Consider the following 20,733-nt stretch of genomic DNA (forward strand, 5'->3'; position numbering starts at 1 on the left):
GAGGCGGTCAAGGTCAGCATCTAGAGAGCGGCGGAAATCCTCAAGATCAAGGTCCCGAGACAGACACCGGCGACACCGCAGCCGTTCCAGAAGCCACAGCCGGGGCCACCGCCGGGCCTCCAGAGATCGCAGCTCTAGACACAAGTAACTTCTGCCCCTATGGTCCCTCTTCCCCTGTGTCCTGACCACACTGCAGATACATACAGCCCATTCTCTGTCTCACACACAAACACCTACTCCCTGTGGGCATCCGGCACAGGAAAGTTTGGTCAGCCCTGTTCTCCTGGGCCCTGACCTGCTGTGGGCCCCTGGCCTTTTTTCTGACCTGAGCCTCTGTTCCCTCCCAGGTTCTTCCGAGAAGGGGCAGCCCGAGAGGAATCTTGGGGGCGGAGTGAGAGAGCCCCCTTCGACTGGAGGCTGGAGGGCCCAAACGGAAGGTCTGAAGAGAAAGAGGCAGGCGAGATCTGAGCAGCTGGTCACCTGCCGACAGTCAGCTGAAGGGACACTCTGCAGCCTGCAGCCTTTTGTGTTCACTCTGTGTTGTTCAGGAGTGTGTGCTGCTTCCAGAGGCACGGGTGCTTCTGTGTCTGGGTCGTGTTGTGTAGGAATAAATCAACCGCTGCCTCGCAGCCCACTCACCAGGGTGGGGTCTCCTCTCCTTCCTCTTGCGCCTGGAGAGCCGGCCCAGGGGGCAGGGGAGCATGGGGCTAAGATAAGGATGGCCGGTGTCGGACACACCTTTCCCACTAGGGGGTGTCTCTTTATATGCTGGGATAGCCTTCAGTGTGTTTTGGGGGGTTTGGGGTATGTTTCTGGGTGTGGCAAGGAGGGGGCGCTGCCTCGGAACAAAGTGAGCCAGCTCTCCTAGGCTGCTTGGCCCCTGAAGCAGCTGGTGTGATGGGCTCGTGGCTTCCAGCTTCCCATGAAGGCCATAGGAGAGTGCTGGTGAGGGGCCGGAGCAGTTGGGGGGTCCACGAGTGCTATGCAGATGTTATTTTTCATACTGGGACCTTGCTGACAGACTGGGCCTCAGCACAGATTGTGTGTGTGTGTGTGTGGGGGGTGCTGTCCTCCCTGTCCTGTGCCATCCCCCTTTATCAGAGGTGGTGGGTCCCTGTGTGTGCACAGCAGGGTAGGTGCCTACATTCCTCAAAGGGGATAGGAGTCCAGGCCTCCTCCCTGGATTCACACAGCATGGGGCCCTTAAGAGTCCTAAAATCCCAGAGCAAAAGCGAAGCACCTTGCTGCCAGGGGTCCCCACCAACTCTGTCCTGTTTGCTTGGGGAAGTGAAATGTGTCAGGCTCGGGGATGGACTGGTGGGGCAGGGAGTTCACGGGCTTTGGTTCTAGATGGGACCCTTGCCCAGAAGGTCTTGGCCACCCACCTTGACCTTAATTCCAGACCAGAGAATGGGGTTACTTAGAATGGCAGCTGTGGACCAGGTTGGAGGGAGGAGCCAGGGGGGGCAGCGTGGGCTTGGAGTTTGTAGGCCACAACTGGACGTGGAGAGAGTGGCTGGGTGGGAGGGAACACTTGGAGCCCAGCCTGGGGGTCCTGGGAGGTGGACGCAGACAGCTACAGACTTGGTCGTGGAAAAGACCCCGCCGTTTGGAGAGGCTGCTGACCACACTCTTATCTGATGGTCATCTATTGGGCAGCTAATAACCCAGGCCATGTCCACTCTGCCCTCCTGCCAGGTCAGCCTCTCCAAGGAATAGCACCCACCGGCCACAACCTCTGAGGAAGAACTCAAAGTCAAACTGTCCAGTCAGACGGGAGAACCTTTTTGCCCCTTCAGGTTTCAGAGACTAGAAAGCCCTCTCTTCCCAGGAGCTGCCTGCTGGTCTCTCACGTCACTGCTCACCTTGTGGCATGAGCACCCTGCTGCTGCTGCTGCTGCTACAGCAAGTGCTGCGCCACCTCCCCCTGGCCAGCCCGCCCCTCCAACCACTGCTAACTGAAGTCACTGTTACCCTCAGACCTGAAGCTTTCCCCCTCATTAGCAAACGATATGGCAGGATAGAGACAGTGCTCCAGGTGGAGGTGCCCCACACCCCATGGTAAGGGTCTGATCCACCCTGGGGTGGGAACAGCTTTCCATGTTCCAAGGTGTCGAGTGCAAGCACCATCCTCAGCAGGCAGAGTGCCCAGAAGGTGGTCCCTGCCCTCTACCTCAGGTCATCTGCAGTCTTAGAGTTGTACAGGGGCTGCAAAAACACTTGGAAAACAGTATTGAACCTGTTCTGGGGAGTTTTTTCTGTAGTCCAACCTGCCCAGTTGTACACCAAGGACACCATTTCTTAGGGGAAAATAGTTTCCGGCCTGTGTACATCAGTGGGAGCTAGCAGCAGCCGCCCTCGGTCAACGTCTTGGAAATGGGCTTCCTAGCCTGCACATCTTCCAGCCACCCTGCCTAGGGGTCAGCGCCGCGGCAGTGCGGGCTGTATCCGCTAGAGGGCGAGCGCCTCCAGGCTGTGCCCCCTCCCAGCTGCCTGGCCATTTGGAAGGGACAGAGGCCCCGCCCTGCAGAGTCCGCGCCCCTGTGAACAGCCATAACGTGTAGTGGGTCCTAACGGTGGTCAAGATGGGGGGTGGGGTGGCAGGCTGTGCCCCGCCAGAGAACACACCAGCAGGCTGCACCCTTCAGAGCTTTACTTGGGGGAGTGTGCTGCTGGGGTGTCCATTGACTGACCCACCCCCTTCAGCGGTACTTGGACACCAGCACCGAGTTCACGTGGCTCAGGAACTTGTCTAGCGAAGCGTGCATGGTGGGGCTGAAGTCCCCAGGGTAGTGGCGGGCCAGGGTCACCAGCAGGCAGTGGGCCAGGAGCTGCGGAAGGGGAGGCACGCCGTGCTGGGCTGGAGAGGCCTGTCCCTGTCCCTTAATCACCCCAGGCTGACAGACCCCGCCCCCCTGCCTCCCGGCAGGCCTGGCACATCCTCACCTGGAAGTTGACCGGATCCACTCGGAGCCTGTGCGCGTGCAGGTCACTCAGCGCCGACAATGCACCGGGCACGTTGTCCAGGTGGGCGACAGCTTGGGTCAGTGCCGCGGCCACCTTTTTGCCGTGGGCCTTGACCTGAGCTGAGCCCGGCTTCAGGTTGAAGTGGGGGAAGTAGGTCTTGGTGGAGGGGAAGGCAGCGAAAACCCTGCGGAGGGTGGGGGCAGGTATAAGGGGTGTTAGGGGCGAGACCACCGAGAAGAGGTGATGTCCCAAGGCAGGATGTCTCGGGTACCCACAGGGGGTCCAGAGGGCCTGGAGCCCCGGCCCACCTCTCCAGGGCCTCCGTCGTGTAGATGCCCACGTGGTCGCCCATCTTCCTCCACAGCGCGCGCAGGATGGCGGTCTCGTTCTCCGTCAGCACCATTGCCGCCTCCGGCCAGGTCCACGCCGCTGGGTCCAGCTCAGCACCCCGCGCAGCCTCCAGGGGCGGCTCCCGCCCCGCCCCGCCCCTGGCGGGAGTGTCCCCAACACTGCACCAGTCGCTTTGGGTAGATACCATGTAACAGGAGGGTGCCTTGCGAGATTGGTGGAGGGGCTTCCACGGGCTTTGCGGAGGCTGTGCAGTGAGCGCAGCGAGACCGGTCCTGCTGCCGAGGGCCCCAAGGCCATTCTCCGCGCTGTTCTTGTGCCCCGGGCGTAGGGCGAGGGTAACAGTTTCAGTAGCAAACAGATGGCAGAGCTGCCTGATAAATTCAGTGCCTTTTATCAAGCGACCCTTCTGTGCCACTGCCGCTAGTCCTGCGTGCGACGCCTGCGGAGCGCTCATGGCGGCCAGACACTGTTCCAAAGCCAATTCTGCAAAGTTTGGTAAAACCAACGTCACATAAAACTGACCGTTTTAAAGGGACCATCTGTTAACATCAAGACTTCTGCCGGACAACCCCCCCAGGAACAGTAATGGGAATCGGGATATCTTGAAAGTGGGAGGAGAAAAGGGGAACCGATTGCAAAGGATCACCTCCCCCTCCCCGAGGGGACAAACTACAGAAACGTGGATAAAGGGAGACAGCGAAAGGTGTAAGATATGAAAATAATTTATAATACATCCAGGGTTCACGAGGTGGAGGAGGGTGGAAGGAAGAAAAAAACCAGGAGCTGATATCAAGGGTTCAGGTAGAAAATGTTTTGAAAATGATGATGGCAACATATATACAAATGTGCTTTATACAAAGGATATAGGGATTGTTGTAAGAGCTCCCAATAAAAGGATTTGTATATGAAAAAAAATGAAAGGGGAAAAAGCAACAACAAAAAAGACTCCCACTGGCTGTGTGACTGACACAGCCAGGATCAGTACACTTCCCAGGACACTCCCATACCCGCCCCCACTGGAACATTGTCCCCTTTTGAACAGTGCCCCCCCACTTCCCCCTGGAGCCCCGGTGGCATTGTGCTGTGAACAGCAAGATCACTGGGGTTCAAATCCATGAGCTCAGGAGACAAGCAGGGGGTTTGAACCTGTGAAGTATTTTAGGCTCTGAAACTCAAAGGGACAGTTATGCCCAGTCCTAGAGTCAGCATTGAACACTGATGACAGTGAGGGACTCTTCCCCATAGCTCCCCTTTCTCTGAGACCCTAATAACCACTCATCTGTCCTGTTGGGGTGGCCTCCCCTAGACATGTCCTGTCCCGGCAGTGCAGTGCTTGTTTTCCAGGCTCATCTGGACTGCCTGACTGGCCAATACATGGCTGTACAGGTGGGCCACGCTGTACTGACCCCGTCACCGAGTGCGGACACTCATGCCGTTTCCAAGTCTGTGAGAACCCCATTTTCCCTAATAAGAAAAAAAGAACACCTGGATCTTAAGATGCCAATGTAGTTCTGAATAGCTCACAGATGCATAAGGGGAGGCTTGGGCTCAGGACACAAAGGGTCCAATACCCAGAAGCCCTCCTTCAGACACCCCCATCAGGGGCCAGTCTAGCAGGAGAAAAGGCTGAGGTTTTGGGGACAACTGGGCCTCCAGGACACTGGGGTCCTCTCCAACGCCCGGCTGGGCCCAAAGGCAAGCCGGTGGCTAAAGTATGACAGTCATGGGAGGGGGTGATGATTGGTGAAGGGTGGTGACTGAATTGCCTGACTCAAACATGTACCCCACCCCCACCCCAATTGTATTTTGCCTCTGACTGTGCTGGAAGGGGTGGGAGCTTTGCCAAGAGTGGTGAGTCTTGGCCTTCATCATAGAAGTGCCCAGGCAAGCTCCAAGACCACCATCTCCCAGCCCCAACCCAAGTGTGGGCATGCCAGATAGGGCATGGGCAGGAGCTGGGAGGGAAGGCAGGAAGGCGTTCTGTCACCTAGTACTTCCCTGCAGCCTGCAAGCCTGTTCCTCCCATCCCCCTCTCTGGGTCACCACACAGGGCCAGCAGCGAGCAAAGAGCAACCCCCCACACCCCACCAACCCTGAGACACAAACAGCTGAGACCACACCAGGCTGCCACCCGCTCAGACTTTATTTAAAGGCATGTGCAGGGAGGGAGGAAGACTGGGGGCAACTCGACTGGGTTCCAGGTTAACGGTACTTGGAGGTCAGCACAGTGCTCACAGCGCTGAGGAACTTGTCCAGGGAGGCGTGGGCGGCAGGGGTGAAATCGCCAGGCAGGTGGCTGGCCAGAGTCACCAGCAGGCAGTGGCTCAGGAGCTGAGCAGAGAGGGGAAGAAGGTGAGGGGGCATCAGGAGACCCTCCCCTCCACAGACCTCAGCCCTGCCAGCCAAACCTGCTGCCCCTGCCACCCCGGGTCTCCCCTTCCTCACCTTGAAGTTGACAGGGTCCACCCTCAGCTTGTAGGCGTGCAGGTCACTCAGCTTGGACAGGGCGCCGGGCAGGTCATCCATGTGGCCGACGGCCAGGGTCAGCGCATCCGCCACCTTCTTGCCATGGGCCATGATGTCAGAGGAACCCGGGGTCAGGTCCATGTGAGGGAAGTAGGTCTTGGTGGTGGGGAAGGAGAGGAAGGTCCTGTGGGGAGAAAGCAGGGTGAGCACGGGTGGATGGAGGAGGGAGTCCACTGGATTCAGAGGGCGAGGGGCCTGGGTGGGTTGTGGGGCTCGGGTGCATGGAAGCAGGGGAGAGAGGGTTTCACCTGTCCAGGGCTTCGCCGCCATATTTGCCCACATTGGTGCCGGCCTTTTCCCAGACGGCCTTCACGTTGGCCTTATCAGCAGCAGACAGCACCATGGTGAGATCTTTCTGAGTCTGTGGAGGGTAGGAAGTGTGCCTGGACTGGGGAGCGGTGGCACTTTTATGCCTGGACCCCGGGGCCACGCCTGCGCGGGCGGCGCTGATTGGCTGGCGTGGTGCAGGGCGCGGACCTGACAGCAGAGGACGCGCGCGGGGCGGACCCCCGCTCAGAGGACCCCTGGCACTTTACTCCCTGTCCGCCTCTCTGGAACCAGCCTGCTCAGTCTGGGGGTCCGCTTGTAGGGCACACGGCCTCACCTCGGAGGGGTCTGTATTTCCCCGCTCCCAGCAGTTCTCTCCTGAGGGCACAAGGAGCAGGGCAGCCTGAAGTGCCAGGCTGGGCCCTTGATGGACAGCTCCCACCTTGAGCAGTTTTGATAAGTGAGGAATGTCCCAGCAAGTATGAGAAGGTGCCCTGGAGGCCTAGTGGGTAACAAGTTGGGCTGCTAACCGCAGAGTCAGTGGTTCAAAACCAGGAACTGTAGAAGGGGCAAAAGATGGGGCTGTCTGCTCCCGGGAAGAGGTGACTATGAGCCAGGGCTGGTGTGATGAGAAACAGAAATTCCTAGTGGAATTCCAGCACAGCCTTGGTTTTCAGCTTATTGCCAAAGGCCCGGGGGACAAACAGGGGCTCCCAATTCAAACTCACATCCCCAAGGTTGCCCCACCAAAGCCTACTCCCCTACTATCAGTGACCCGCCCTCCCCCGTGTGGTGTGTGGCTTACATGGTTGTAATAACAAGTGTCCAGGCTTGTAATAAAGCCACCAACACTACCCTACATCCAGCCTGACCCAAGCATCTTCATCAATCAATTTTTCTGGGTTGGGTCTGACCTGTCAGCTGCCTGCAGGCCTCCAACCAGAGCATACAGCAGGAAGCAGATGGCATAGAGCTCATAAGTGGCCAGAGGGAGCTTGGAGGGGAGTCTGTGAGCCTGATGTGGGTGTGGAACTAGGCGGGCGGGACGCCTGTGGGGTGTGGGGGTAAGATGGCAGGGAGAGTTAGCAGTAAGTGGGAGGGGTGGAGGCTTAGCTGGTGTGTTTGGGGAGGGGTGCATGAGGTTGCAGAATGGGGATGTTGTCGTGTGAGGGGATGATGCCCAGGCCCAAGGGGAGGCCCTGGGCTGCCTGGGTGAGGCAGTGAGCAGAGCCATAGATGATCAGACTAGCAGGTTCAGGGGAGGAGGTGAAGCAGCAGAGGCTGTGAGGGGCGGCCCAGCCCTCTGTCCCCATCCCTCCCCCAGGACCCACATTCAAGAACTGCTCCGAGGATCCAGGGGGCAAGAAAGTCACAATAACTTGGATTTGGGGACACACCTCAACGATGTTCCCCCTCTGTGCTTGTCATCTCCTTCCCACTGGGCCCCCTCCCCTCTGTGGGAAACGTCGTGAAAACATCAGCCTCTGTATTGGTTCTTCTTGGGAACTGGCAGATCAGTGTAAACCCCTGAGCTGGGCCACACCCTTGATGGGTCTATAGAGAGAGAAGTGGGGCAAACTGCCTTACCCCATGAGTGTACCAATGGGCTCTCACAGGGTCTAAACCAACAAACGCTCAAGAAATCCAATCTGTACTCACTGTGGCGAGAAAGAGACCTTTTTTGTTTGATTTTGCAAAATGGGACACCCAAATGGGACAAAGGGGTGGGGGGAACCTCAGTCCCTCTCCAAGTATTTTATCCCCTAGTTCGCCCCCTCCCCAGTTCCTCATTGGCTGAATATTATGGGGTTAACAATCTAAGGGTTTTCTGACCCCTCCAGCAGATTCCCCACCCCTACCCCTACTTTCTTAGTTCATCTGGTTCCCACATTCCAGATCCCAGGTGCCCCAGCTCTGGTGATTGTTCTAACAGTTATCAATTGGTTCCCTGCTTATTCAGTAACGACCTGACTCTTTGCTCTCTGTTTGCTGAAGATGGACCAGCCTGGTGACTTATTTCTCAAACCTCCATCCTTGTCGCCCTCCCCCCACCCCACTTGCTGCTTGCAGCTCCAGCCCTAGTTCTGGTTCTGGAGAAGAAAAAGCATGATTCTGGGGACCTAGAAGCAAGTCCCCACCCTCCTTGCACCTTGCTGCACGGAGCCCTGCTGCCTGCCTGCGGCCCTCCAAGATGAGCTGGGAGGACTCCCTCAGTGACGGGGCAAAGGGTATTCACAGGACACTAACCGGAAAAGTAAGGAGTGCTGGTAGAGCAGGGGACTCCGTGTTGGACCGCTAGCCACAAGGTCACCAGCTGGAGCCTGACAGCCGATCCTCCGGAGACAGATGGGTCTTCCGCCTCAGAAACCCACAGGGGCAGTTCCACTCGCTCCTACAGGGTCGCTGGGAGTTGGAAGCAGCGAGTTTGGGTTTTGAACCTTCAAAATGCGAAGTGATCAATGCAGCTGGGAATGGGCTAGCCCAGTGACCCGACGAGACGGACACTGGACAGCGAGAGGAGCAGGTTGCAGGCTGCTATCGCCAGTGTGAATATATTCCTGCAAAGAAGAGGAAAAAAATGGGCAACGGGCCCTAGTTTTTGTAGCTGTAAGCAGGGGAGGTGGGACTCTGTCCCAAAACGCTACCTAGAAAGTAGATCTCTTCGCTTCCACAAAGAGCCTGCCTGAACCGGAGAGTCTCTACTGGAGGGGTGCCCTGGTGTGAGCCTAGCCCAGGAGCCTCCTCCTAGCCTCCTCTGGTCTTGAGATGCCCCTGTAGCCTTTATTTGCCTAGCACGCCCATCTCTGTCTTGGCTGGGACCCTGGGACCTTGCCCCTGCCTTCTAAGGGGCCCCTCAGCCCCTCAGTCTCTGTCCTGACTGGTGATCAGCCCCAGGCCCACCAGAGGTGGACATGCTCCAGGGCACTGGCAGAGCACACGTTTGAGGCGCACATGCAGTCCCCTTACATCGCCTCCCCTAGCCATCCAGCCCTTGGGGTACGAAGCCACCACATGCCAGGACTGTGGGGAGGGCTGGGACTCTCAATGGAGGAGCAGCCCCCTGAGTCCTGGCACTTCCTAGACACACTGAGCTAAGTGAAACCTGGGAGATTTGAGGGGCAGGGGAGGAAAGAGGCCCCAAGGCACTTGTGGACCTAGTCCCTGATGCTCTGCCACCCCCAGAGGAGGTCCTCAGGGGGCAGAGAACACCCCTAAGTCTTCCTCAAAGTTAGGGTTGCATAGAACTACATGCATTCCACCAAGTCCCCCATCCTATCCCCAAGTTACTCTCAACCCCTGACACACACAGCCCAAAATAAACCTCAGAACACAGCACTGGACTTGTGTATCCTCATCCGTTTATTGGGGAGTCATTCGGGGAGAAACTGGGGGGCAGGCTCAGGGGCGGGAGTGGCCGCAGCCTGCCACAGCCCGAGGCTGGGGAGCCGCACTCAGCGGTACTTCTCGGTCAGCACGGAGGACACGATGGCCAGGAACTTGTCCACGGCAGAGTGGGCCTCGGCAGTGAAGTCGGTGGGGAAGCGCGCGGCCAGGGTCACCAGCAGGCAGTGAGACAGGAGCTGGGGGCAAGGACTGGGTTCAGTGCCAGCGGGGGACAGAGGGGGGAGGAGGGGGGTTGGTTGGGAGGCCAGGGGGAGGGCCAAAGGAGTGGGCAAGGATCTCGTCCCTCTTCCCCCCTTCCCCCTGCTCCCCAGTGTCCCCCCTCTGCGCATGCACCTTGAAGTTGACGGGGTCCACGCGCAGGATGTAGGCGTGCAGTTCGCTCAGCTTGGCCAGCGCCCCCGAGATGTTGTCGATGTGCTTGACCGCGTCGCCCACTGCGGCCACCACCTTGGCGCCGTGCGCGCGCAGCTGGGCCGAGCCCGGGTGCAGGTCGAAGTGTGGGAAGTAGGTCTTGGTCTGGGGGTAGCTGGTGAAGAGCCTGTGGACACACACAGGGAGGTGAGGTGTGCGAATTGGCAAGTGGAGCTTGGACACCTCTCCACGAACCCAATCTCCTTAGGCCCCTTTCTGCGCTCAGAAGCCCCTTTCCCGCAGGACCTGGGCTATCAAACCGCCCTGGTGGCAGCATCTCTTCATGGTCCCCCCCTGGGACCACCGGCTGCTTCCTCCAGGTCCCCAGCTTGCTTGCCCCAGAAATGAGCGACACTGCTGGGGTTGTCCCCCTGTCCCCACACCCTACTCACCACAGCTCCTGGGCTGTCTCCTGGTTCTCACTCAGTCTCTTCAATGTGACCGTCAGCCCTCTCTGTCCCTCAGGTCACTTTCAGAAGCTCAATGTCTGTCTCTTGCCACCATGAAAGGTCCCCTCAGAGTTGTCTTCTCCCGGGGAACCTCTTGTCTTTTATGGCTCTCTCGTCCTCCCATGCCTGCCTTTTCTGTACCCCGAGGTGACCACACGCCTGGCCCTACCCATTTCCCTGACCCCTCCTCACTCACGGTCCCAGGGACCTCTGGGCCCCAGCGGGTGCTCACCTCTCCAGGGTCTCGGTGCCAATACTGTCGGCCTGTGTGGAGACCTTGCTCCACAGAGACTCCACGACGGCCCTCTCGGTCTTGGTCAGAGACATGGTGGCGGCTTGGTGGCAGCTGGTGGAGCTCAGGACTGGCTTGGATGGAGCTCAGTCCCGAGTCCTCTTATATGGAGCCAGGGTCTAGCTAGGCCCCTGGGAGAGGGGAGGGGGCCTTTGGGGTGGGCCTGCAGGGGCCCTTATCAGGTCCCGCAACAATGGACAGTAGGGTCTGGTGGGGCCTGCTGGGGGCAGGGGCTATCACTCCTGACACTGCTAGCCCTTAGGGAGATAGGGGCCCCAGCCTGACCAGAGGGGCTGTGTGTCCACCCAGCCCAGAAACTGGCCTCCATCACCCTTGATCTCTCAGCCACAGAGAGGATGGCCCACAGAACCAGACCCTCCCATCAACACTTCATGCCGACCACTCCGTTGATTCTCCAGGCAACTGAAGCTGAACCACATCAAGTCAGGCAGACTTTGGGATCTTGGGGTCACACTGGACCTGTGATTCTACAGCTGCACCTCTTTTTAGACATCTGACGCCAAGCCCAGCCTGCACTGTGGTTCTGGCCAGTTAGACCCTGACTCATATCTCTGCATCCTCTAAGCAACCCCCAGAAGCCATTCAAGATGTTTTGTTTTTTAAAACATTTTATTAGGGGCTCATACAACTCTTATCACAATCCATACATACATCAATTGTGTAAAGCACATCTGTACTTTCTTTGCCCTCATCATTTTCAAAGCATTTGCTCTCCACTTAAGCCCTTTGCATCAAGTCCTCCCCCTTCCTCCCTGCTCCCCCCTCCCTCATGAGCCCTTGATAATTTATAGATTATTATTTTGTCACATCTTGCCCTGTCCGACATCTCCCTTCACCCCCTTTTCTGTTGTCCGTCCCCCAGGGAGGAGGTCACATGTAGATCCTTGTAATCGGTTCCTTCTTTCCAACCCACTCACCCTCTACCCTTCCAGGATCGCCCCCTCACACCCCTGGTCCTGAAGGTATCATCTGCCCTCAAGATGTTTTATATCCCCTTTGGTTCCTATGTGTTCTGAGAAAGGCTGTCTTGGGGATCCGGGGCACTTCTGTGCACATGGTAAAAGGTCTTTCACAGAGCAGCGTGCCATGTGCACGTGTCAGAGGGCTGCACCCCAGTCACCATCACTCTCAGGTGCCCAACGTCTCCCCCCCCCCCACCAGAACGTCAGACCGCTAGCCAATGATGGCCGCTCCGTGCCAGCGGCCTCTCTCGGCATCCTGTCTCTGTGCACATGCCTGCTCTAGCCCTTGCAGCCAAGTGCGGGCAGGCTGTCTCTGTCTTGTGACCTGGCTTCTCTCACTAGGCACCCTGTCTTGGAGGGGTGTTTTTAATTTAAATATATTGTGCTCAGATTTAAAATGATGAGGATACTAAGCCCTTCCTCACATGCACATCTTGTTTGGAAAGTGGGACCATTAGAAAGAGGAAGGAACTAGCCAGGCCCCAGCTGGTGGGTGGGCTTCCAGCAGACGTGTGTGTGTGTGTGTGTGTGTGCGCGCGCGCGCACTCACACAGAGGAGGTGGGGGCTGGGTGAGATGGCACTGGCCTCACCTTAAGCTAGGGCAAGAGTGAGGGTGAGTCTGTGTATTTTCAGCTTGCTCGCCCATGGTCACTGCCTATTCCAAGCAGGCCCACAGCGTGCTTCCTCACTGATCCTGTGCGTGGTGCCCTGAGCTTTCCCTGCGGGATGTGGGCCTTCCTGGCTGAGGGAACTTTCAGCCCTGGATGTGACTGTAGGGGGTGGGTGGGTGGGGGGCGGCTCTACCCTGTGCCAGGGGCTCGGGTCCAGTCAAACTACCTGAACCTCTTATCACTCCACCCCCAGGCTACTTCCTGTCCTGGTTCTTGCCTGGTTGGCTGCTGTGTCCTGCCAGGAGCCCCCCTTAAGTGGCACTGGTTCCAAGTTCTCCTGTGGATCAGACTACACCAGGCCTGGCCCAGGACTGGCTTGTGCTTTTGTCTGTCTTTGGCAATAAGTAGCTGTCACGGCACCTGCTCTCCTTCCTACCTGTCAGAGAAACCCAGCCTCCAACAACCAAAGGGCCAGAAGGCACAAATGTACGGTGATCACAATATATAAAGATTATAGTAAAGTCATCGGGGATAAGAAAGATGGGAGAGAGAATAAAATAAAGGAGTCAGACACATTTTATGGTAGCATGCTCACCTCAGTCCCTCTTGATGGAGCACGCGGAACTGGGAGAAGTGAGAGCGAGCCTTTCCTATCTTGGGACATTCAGAGGTAGCCTTAAGACCTGCATGTTCAGAAGTTAGCTATGTCACAAGGTGGGAGGGGGGTCTCTATATTAAAGGTCCCTGAACTTACAGTGAGGACACCTAATACCTGCATTGGGGGTTGGGTGTCACAGCGGGAAGAGAGAAAAGGAGGGGAGAATCTGTGGGAATATTTAAAGCAGGATCATGGACTTGAACTTTACCTCTAACTTACCAAAGTGGAAGCTGTCCTGCTGTGGAATGCCAGCTTTCCAGATTCCCTCTCTTATAAATTAGGGAACACAGACCTCGTCATCTCTCCCTCAATGTCAGTCCCCCCTACCCCGCCTGGGCAGAATGTGCTTTCACGTAATGGCTCTTTGTAGCGGCCATCGACTTCAGTCCCACCCTGGGGGCATGTGTGTGCCCAGGAGAACAGCTCCGTAGGCTTTGCAGGGCTGCTACCCTGGGGGACCAGATCTCCAATCCTAGCTTCCGAGGGGCCTCTGGGTGGGTCACCATAGGCCACCTGTAGGCTAGGAGTCACGTGCTTTATGACTGGCACCCCCTGAGGGCGCATTGATGACTAGAGATTATTTTTTTGATGCAGAATCTGTTTGTTCATTTTCGTTGGCCGATGAAATGACTCGATGAACTCAGGGTGTATTTCTGTCATCTGATTTCACACACACACACACACACACACACACACACACTCCCATCAAGTTCGTTTGACTCACACCAACCCTATAGAGTAGAACTATCCCCCATTGGAATTTCCCAACAAACCAACTCCAAACACACTCCGGCAGGCCAGGGTATATTTAATACCACCCTCCTGGCTCAAAGGCATCACCGTTTCTTCAGTTTTCCTTATTAATATACATTATCAATATATTATTAATTAATACACTATATAATATATTATAATATGTTATTACTATTATATTATTAATTACTATATATTCCTCCCCGTTTTGTTTGTGGACTGTAATACACACAAAGATAAACATATTCTATGTCGCTGCATAACTCATCTCATCAAATTAGTGACAGTATACCGCTAAGCCCCCATCTGTGCTGCTTCTTCGTATTTTCCCACCCTTCCTATCTCGCTACCTTCTTGACCCTCCCTTCCCCACCCCTCCCCTGCCACCCCCACCCTTCCCCTGCCCCACCCTAGCCCTTGTCATTGCCTTTAAAGTCTTATCCTTTGGTGGGAAAGCCATTTTCATTTTCATGTTTTCCTTTGTAATAATGGTGTTACCAAAAAAATCAAATGCATGGAAATTAAATAACACCTTACTTTAGAAATACTGGGTAATTGAAGAAATAAATAACATGATAAAAAGTTTCCGTGAAACAAGGGGAACTAAACTACTACATATCAAAATCTCTGGAACAGGGCAAAAGGGGTACTCAGGGGGCAGCTATAGCAATAACTGCACACATCAGAAAGGAAGAAAAAATTAAATTAACACCTCAATGCATCAACTACAACAATGGGGGGGGGGAACCAGCAGAAAAACCCTCCGACTCTAGAAGAAAAGAAATAATAAAGATTAGGGGAAGCGTCTTTGCTCAATTGATGTATGTATGGATTGTGATAAGAGTATTATGAGCCCCAATAAAAAGATTTATTAAATAAAAAAAAGATTAGGGGAGACCTAAATGAATCAGAGAATTTTTTTAAAAATCATTTTTCGGGGAGGGTGGGGGAGGGAAAAAAAAGGAAACTGAGCTGATTCTAGGAACCCAAGTGGAAGGTGAATTTTGAGAATGACGAGTGCAATAAATGTATAAGGGTGCTTTGCTCAATTGATGTATGTACGGATTGTGATAAGAGTATTATGAGCCCCAATAAAAAGATTTATTAATAAAAATAATTTTTATTGGGGACTTGTACAACTCTTATCACAATCCATACATCCTTCCATTGTGTCAAGCACATTTGTACATTTGTTGCCATCATCATTCTCAACATACATACATTTTAAAACTATAGAAAAAAATCAAGGCAAGAAGTTGATTCTTTGAAATGATTAACAACATTGATAAACCACTGGCAAACCTAACAAAGGAAAAGAATGAGAAAAAGTAAAATTTACAAATAAGCAATTAAATGGATGACATTACCAAAGAGCAAAGTGAGATAAAAAGATCATATGATATTACAAAAATTTGTATTGCTACAAATTTGATAAACCAGAAGAAATTAATTCATTTCTAGAAATGCATTATCTGCCTTAATTATCATAGAGTGATGGAGAAAATCTCAACAAGCCTATAACACAAGAAGAAACAGATCTAGTCACAAAGAACTCCCAGTATAAAAAATCTAGGAAAAAATGATAAATTATAAAGGGTTATGAGGGAGAGAGGGTGTGGGAGGGTGAAAATGAGCTGATACCAAGGGCTCAAGTAGAAAGCAGATGTTTTGAGAATGATGATGGCAATATATGTACAAATGTGCTGACACAATGGATGGATAAATGGATTGTGATAAGAGCTGAACAAGCTCCCAATAAAATGATTGGGGAAAAAAAAGTTCAGGATCAGATAGTTTCATTGGGAATTCTACCAAATATTTAGATGAGAGTTAATATAAATTCTACATTAACTATTTCATAGTATACAAATGGACCATACACTACCAAATTAATTCTATGCATTTTAACCCTGAGACCTAAGCCAGGCAAAGACATCACCAGAATTGAAAACTATAGACCAATATCTCTGATGAATACAGACGCCAACATATTCTTTCTTTTTTTTTTTTAGATGCCAAAATTTTCAGTAAAACTCTAGCTATCAGAATTCAACAAAGCCTCAAAGAATAATATACCATGATCAAGTGGTATTCATTCAGAGATGCAAAGATGATTTAATATTAGAAAATAATCCACATAATTCACCACATAAAAAAAACATGGATAAGAAAAATATGATTCTATCAATTGATGCAGAAAAGGCATTTGATAAAAGTCAGCCCCCATTCTTGATGGAAATACTGAATACGAGAGGAAAGAAGGGGGATCCCTCAACTTAATCACGGCCATTCGCTCTGAATGAAGAGGCTGTGAGGACGTCACGGAGTGCTGCAAGTCTTAGCCAGAGCTATGAGACATCGGAAAGATACTAAAGGCATCTACATTGGCCCAGCAGCCACAAAACTCCCCATTTGCAGAGGACATAATCCCATATGCAAAAAACCCCGAAGATTTGATTAAAAAGTTGCTAGAACTAGGTGAAGAATTTTCCAGCACAGCAGGTTATATACGATTGACATAAAGAAATCGGCTGGATTCTTGTATATTAAAGAAGATTAAAGAAAGATGATGATACTGGAAAAGGTATTAAAAGAACAATTCCATTTACAATAACTACACAAAAGATGAAATATGTAGGAATAAACCTTACCAGAGAAACAAGAGACTTATACAAGGAAAACTACAAAACACTCCTACAAGACACCAAAAGACACTTACACAAATGGAACAAGCTGTCATGTTCCACACAGGCAGATGAAACATTCTGATAAAGCCAATCTTACCAAGAATGCATTACAAGTCCAACACAACTCTTCACAGAAATGGAAAAACCTACCACCCACTTTAGATGGAAAGTAAAGAACCCACTATAAACAAAACATGTATTAAAAAACAAAAACAAAGCAGGAGGCCTTTCACTCCCTGACTTTAAAACCTATTAGATAGCCACGGTAATCAAAACAGCTCGGTCCTGGTACAAAGACAGACACAAAGACCAATGGGTTAGAACTGAGAATCCAGCAGTCCAACCAAACGCACCTCCCTGATGCTTGATAAAGGGCTAAAACACATTGAGGGGGGAAGAGAGAGATAGCACTTTCAATAAGTGGTGCCAGAAAAACAGGATCTTTGCCTGGAAAATAAAGAAGCAGGGCTACACCTCACATCATGTACAAAAATGAACTCAAGATGGATAAAAGATCTAAATATAAACCCCAGAACCCCAAAGACCATCAATTAAAAAAAATAGGGACAAAAAAAATTAAAGGAAAATCTTAAGGGCCCTAATACAAGGCATAAATATACTACCAAGGGAGTGGAGAGGGAGGGGAAAAAATGAGGACCTGATGCCAGGCCTTAAGTGGAGAGCAAATGTTTTGAGAATGATGAGGTTAATGAATGTACAAATGTGCTTTAAATAATTGATGTATATATGATTCTGATAAGAGTTGTATGAGCCCCTAATAAGATGATTAAAACAAACAAACAAATAAATTATGGGGGGAGAAAGAGTTGTATTAGCCCCCCAATAAAATAAATTTTTAATAAAATGATTTTTAAAAATAAACGAACAAACAACTAAATATTCTATCAAACATAATGAAAAATATCCACACTGTAGAAGATAAAATAAAGGACTGGGATCTTCTAAAAATACATTTGTACGCATCAGTAGACTTCATCAAAAGAGTTCAAAAAGAACCTACAGATTGGGAAAATATATTTAGTGATGATACCTGGGAGAAAGAGATAGTTTCAAAGATCTATAGAAAATCACAACACTTCAATAAAAAAAATACAAATAACCCAATTTTAAAATGTGGGCACAGGCCAGGAACTGACAATTTAATAAAGACAACACCCAGGTGTCCAACAACCATATGAAGAAAGGTCAGTGTTCGTTAGCTGTGGGAGAAAGATAAGTGAAAAGAAGGGTGAGTTACCACCTCACATTTACTCTTTTAGCAGAGTCCGCTCTTTTGCTTTTTTCTAACCAGCAGTTCACAGCAGAAGCAACAGCCAACACCCTCGACAGCTTGCCTGGCTCAGCTTACACGATTCTGACTGAAAAATTAAAGTTGAGCATACTTTCTGCTCCACGGATGCCCAGCTGCTGTGCTCAGACCAGCTGCAGACGAGAGCAGACGCTCTCCGTGGGTATTTAAACAAGGGGCATCAAGCTCCAAATAACAGGAGGTGACCTATGGTTCTACCAACGTGATCCTTGAGATAAAGCAGGGGCTACCGAGAGGTGCAGTCAAAGAAAGTCATGACAGCAGCGCTTTTTTAAGGGGGGGTCTCAAGGCTTTTTGACTTGCTGGAGGACCAGAGAACGATTGCAGCCACCGGTATTGTGTTTTGAGAAAGTCAACAGAAGCCTTAGGAGAAAAACATCTGAGAGCGCTTCACAGGGTCCTCTCCACCCGACACTGCTGCTCAGCCCTCTCGTCAAACAAGGACAGTGTTGCCAGAAGTCCCAAGAGAAATCCTTAGCCATTCACTCTAGAGTCCTGACGTGGGGCCTTCTGATTGCTTCTGGTTCCTTCATCTTTAGAAATCCTTGAGGAAGGTGAATTATGAGAGTGACGAGTGCAACGAATGTATAAGGGTGCTTTGCTCAATTGATGTATGTATGGATTGTGATAAGAGCCTTATGAGCCCCAATAAAAAGATTTAAAAAAAAAGAAATCCTTGAAGGGCACCCATTCCTATTGAGTTCCGACTGCACTGATGTGGCTAAATTCCCAGGACCTTCCATCCTTTAGGGAGCAAAGAACTGGCTGTGACAGGTTTCAAGAATGCCCTGAGTCCAGACTTCTCAACCAGCATCCTGGTGAGAAGCACTGGGGAGAATTCAGACCATATCTAGTCCCCTTCCCAAGTCAAGCCAGAAGACTGGTCCCACAGTTAAACTCACCTCCAGGGGAACAGGAGACTCAGGTCGAATTCCAAAATTCCAGCGTCCCAGGCAGCAGCTGCTCAACTGCGAAGGTTAAGGCGTCTGCCAACAGACTCCACTTGGAGAGCTCATGGATGTTACAGACGTTGGAGAAATCACTGAGTCCTTCAAGGTTTACGCGACCCTATTCCACACGAGCCAGGGAAATCCTTCTAAACTAAAGGCGCTAGTGGACAAATGACCAGATTATAATGCAGTGGCTGTCTGCCCGGAAGAACAGGATGTGACAGATATCTTTGATCACTACACCAACACTTACCAAATCTATTCTAAGGATTCCAAGAACTTCCAGGAATTCCTTGGCATCTCAGAAGTCATCAACTGGAAACAGCACTTGCAGATTCAAAGTTCACAGTCTAGTCCGGATGAAGTGATGCAAAATCGTGCGTCCATTAAATCCACAAAGGTCAAGAGAACACAGTGCATTCATTCTTTATATGAGGCCTACAACAGTGAAGACCTTGGTTCCCACTCTGCTCAGGTAAAACGATAACCTCCTGAAATGAGAAGACCCAAGCCCATGAATGAAGAGCTGTTTAAACACTCATCCCTGAACATCACCCACGCTGCCTTGCTGAATAAATTTTGGCATTTCTGTGGCAATGAGAGAAGCCAAAGATTGATCGAGTGTTTTATCCACACCTTCCCCACCATGTGCTTGCTGGGGCCTGAGGGAACCCCTGTGCGCTGGATGTGGATGGATCAGGCTGGAGAACTGAGAATGGGCGCCACTGTCCCCAAGTACTGGGCATGGGACCTCATATCCCATCTTCTCTATTCCTATATCCAGTCTCTGGACAAACTTGGCTTCCCCACATATAACCATACGGCCAGAGCCAACGAGTTTATACAGAAAATGAGTGATTTCTGCAGCATGGCCGCCTGGCCTGTGACTGGAGCCAGAGGACCTGTGCGTCTCTGTGGCTCTGACCCTGAAAGCAGTCCGTGTGAAGGGGCCTGAGTCCGTGACTGGAGAGAAAGGGAGCGTTGTAATAAGAGGTTGAGCTAGTGGCCACGCTTTGGTGGCAGTAACATGTTCATCTAATTAAATGCTTTGTTATTGGCAAGTTGAAAAAAAAAAGCATGTCCTGAACTTGATGGAATGAATTTAACAGAACAAGTTGAGACATAAAAATCCTTCCATTCCATTTTCTCAAGAACTTCCTAAAGGTGCGATTGTATGTATTCTTACTTGACTGCCCTTCTCACATAAAAGGTAGTCAGTCTGCCATACACACCGCTCCGGGGCACAGTTGTTTCACTTGGAGTCTGCTAAGCCAAAGTTCAGCAGTTCAAAACCACCAGCCAGCCGCACAGAAAAAGACGAGGCTGTCTACTCCGGTAAAAAGTTACAGTCTCAGAAACCCGCAGAGGCAGTTCTACCCTGACGTAGAGGGTCGGGTCTCTGAGACGAGGCAGTGAGTTTGGTCTGGTTTCTTCACACTACACTGCATCTTCTCGCTTCACAAACACTGGCCACCACTCCCACGGAGCCCTGTGGCACAGTGGTTGACACACTTCAGCGCTCACTGGAGGGTCAGTGGCTGGACCCAGCAGCTGCTTTATGAGTAGTTGGGCTTTGTCCTACGGGATCACGTTACCAGCACCCAGACCACCAGGGGAAAGGCTGGTTTGCTTGAGGTGCCACAGTCTTGGCTCTTGGTATTGTTTGCTCTTTCCGTCAGTCCCCTGCCATGGACACTTGATTCTTCCAGTGTCTTTTGAAGAAAAGGGACCTGATTCATTTTGCAACTGCATCCTGTCCACCCCCACCCCAGCCCACCTTACTTTCTCAGCCTCATCCAGTGTGGTCAGACTCTTGAGACTGGAGCTCTGGTGGAGTCGTGGTTACACAGTGGGCTGCTAACCCTAAGGTCAGCCGTTCAAAACCAGCAGCTGCTCTGCAGGAGAAAGATGAGGCTTTCTAGACCCGTAAAGTTACGGTTCTACTCTGTCCCATCGGGTCAAGAGGAGCTGAAGTAAGGAGAGGAGGGTTGGTGTGCATTTTATTTTTCAGAGAATGCACCTAGCAGAGTCCTAGTGACACTGCGGGTTAAGCGTGCTCTGCTTACCAAAAAGTAGGCATCACACTGGCGCC

General features: G+C 51.9%; 3 protein-coding genes, 1 long non-coding RNA gene and 1 pseudogene across 4 annotated transcripts; 2 read left to right on the forward strand and 3 right to left on the reverse strand.

Annotated features, from left to right (window-relative positions):
• Window positions 1-6: 6 nt before the first annotated feature.
• LOC142423098 (uncharacterized) lies at window positions 7-644 on the forward strand. The gene is made up of 2 exons (XR_012779099.1): window positions 7-144; window positions 348-644. It is a non-coding gene; the product is annotated as an uncharacterized LOC142423098 (long non-coding RNA).
• Window positions 645-2,665: 2,021 nt separating this feature from the next.
• Window positions 2,666-3,434, reverse strand: LOC142423099 (hemoglobin subunit theta-1-like). Its single transcript, XM_075528273.1, has 3 exons — window positions 3,276-3,434; window positions 2,947-3,151; window positions 2,666-2,831 (listed from the first exon to the last, which is right to left on the reverse strand). Exons 1-3 carry the CDS (start codon window positions 3,368-3,370, stop codon window positions 2,703-2,705), a joined length of 429 nt encoding a protein of 142 aa, XP_075384388.1. The 5' UTR covers window positions 3,371-3,434; the 3' UTR covers window positions 2,666-2,702.
• A 2,086-nt stretch (window positions 3,435-5,520) lies between these two features.
• On the reverse strand, window positions 5,521-6,187 carry HBA1 (hemoglobin subunit alpha 1). The gene is made up of 3 exons (XM_075528274.1): window positions 6,093-6,187; window positions 5,764-5,968; window positions 5,521-5,649 (listed from the first exon to the last, which is right to left on the reverse strand). The coding sequence occupies exons 1-3, from the start codon at window positions 6,185-6,187 to the stop codon at window positions 5,521-5,523; spliced, it is 429 nt and encodes a 142-aa protein (XP_075384389.1).
• Window positions 6,188-9,563: 3,376 nt separating this feature from the next.
• LOC142423101 (hemoglobin subunit zeta) lies at window positions 9,564-10,703 on the reverse strand. The gene is made up of 3 exons (XM_075528275.1): window positions 10,609-10,703; window positions 9,850-10,054; window positions 9,564-9,692 (listed from the first exon to the last, which is right to left on the reverse strand). Exons 1-3 carry the CDS (start codon window positions 10,701-10,703, stop codon window positions 9,564-9,566), a joined length of 429 nt encoding a protein of 142 aa, XP_075384390.1.
• An 8,002-nt stretch (window positions 10,704-18,705) lies between these two features.
• Window positions 18,706-19,596, forward strand: LOC142422871 (glycine N-phenylacetyltransferase pseudogene; annotated as a pseudogene).
• Window positions 19,597-20,733: the final 1,137 nt, after the last annotated feature.

The sequence above is a fragment of the Tenrec ecaudatus genome, chromosome 12, assembly GCF_050624435.1.
Source record: "Tenrec ecaudatus isolate mTenEca1 chromosome 12, mTenEca1.hap1, whole genome shotgun sequence".
NCBI lineage: Eukaryota > Metazoa > Chordata > Mammalia > Afrosoricida > Tenrecidae > Tenrec > Tenrec ecaudatus.

What these genes read in the sequence shown, in the direction of transcription:
- LOC142423099 (XM_075528273.1), bottom strand. Translation starts at nt 3,370, where the DNA reads ATGGTGCTGACGGAGAACGAGACCGCCATCCTGCGCGCGCTGTGGAGG. An exon ending in ACGACGGAGGCCCTGGAGAG is followed by an intron (nt 3,152 to 3,275) that starts GTGGGCCGGGGC and finishes CACCCTCCGCAG; the next exon opens with GGTTTTCGCTGCCTTCCCCT. An exon ending in TGGATCCGGTCAACTTCCAG is followed by an intron (nt 2,832 to 2,946) that starts GTGAGGATGTGC and finishes CCCCTTCCGCAG; the next exon opens with CTCCTGGCCCACTGCCTGCT.
- HBA1 (XM_075528274.1), bottom strand. Translation starts at nt 6,187, where the DNA reads ATGGTGCTGTCTGCTGCTGATAAGGCCAACGTGAAGGCCGTCTGGGAA. An exon ending in GGCGGCGAAGCCCTGGACAG is followed by an intron (nt 5,969 to 6,092) that starts GTGAAACCCTCT and finishes TTCTCCCCACAG; the next exon opens with GACCTTCCTCTCCTTCCCCA. An exon ending in TGGACCCTGTCAACTTCAAG is followed by an intron (nt 5,650 to 5,763) that starts GTGAGGAAGGGG and finishes CTCTCTGCTCAG; the next exon opens with CTCCTGAGCCACTGCCTGCT.
- LOC142423101 (XM_075528275.1), bottom strand. Translation starts at nt 10,703, where the DNA reads ATGTCTCTGACCAAGACCGAGAGGGCCGTCGTGGAGTCTCTGTGGAGC. An exon ending in GGCACCGAGACCCTGGAGAG is followed by an intron (nt 10,055 to 10,608) that starts GTGAGCACCCGC and finishes GTGTGTCCACAG; the next exon opens with GCTCTTCACCAGCTACCCCC. An exon ending in TGGACCCCGTCAACTTCAAG is followed by an intron (nt 9,693 to 9,849) that starts GTGCATGCGCAG and finishes CCTTGCCCCCAG; the next exon opens with CTCCTGTCTCACTGCCTGCT.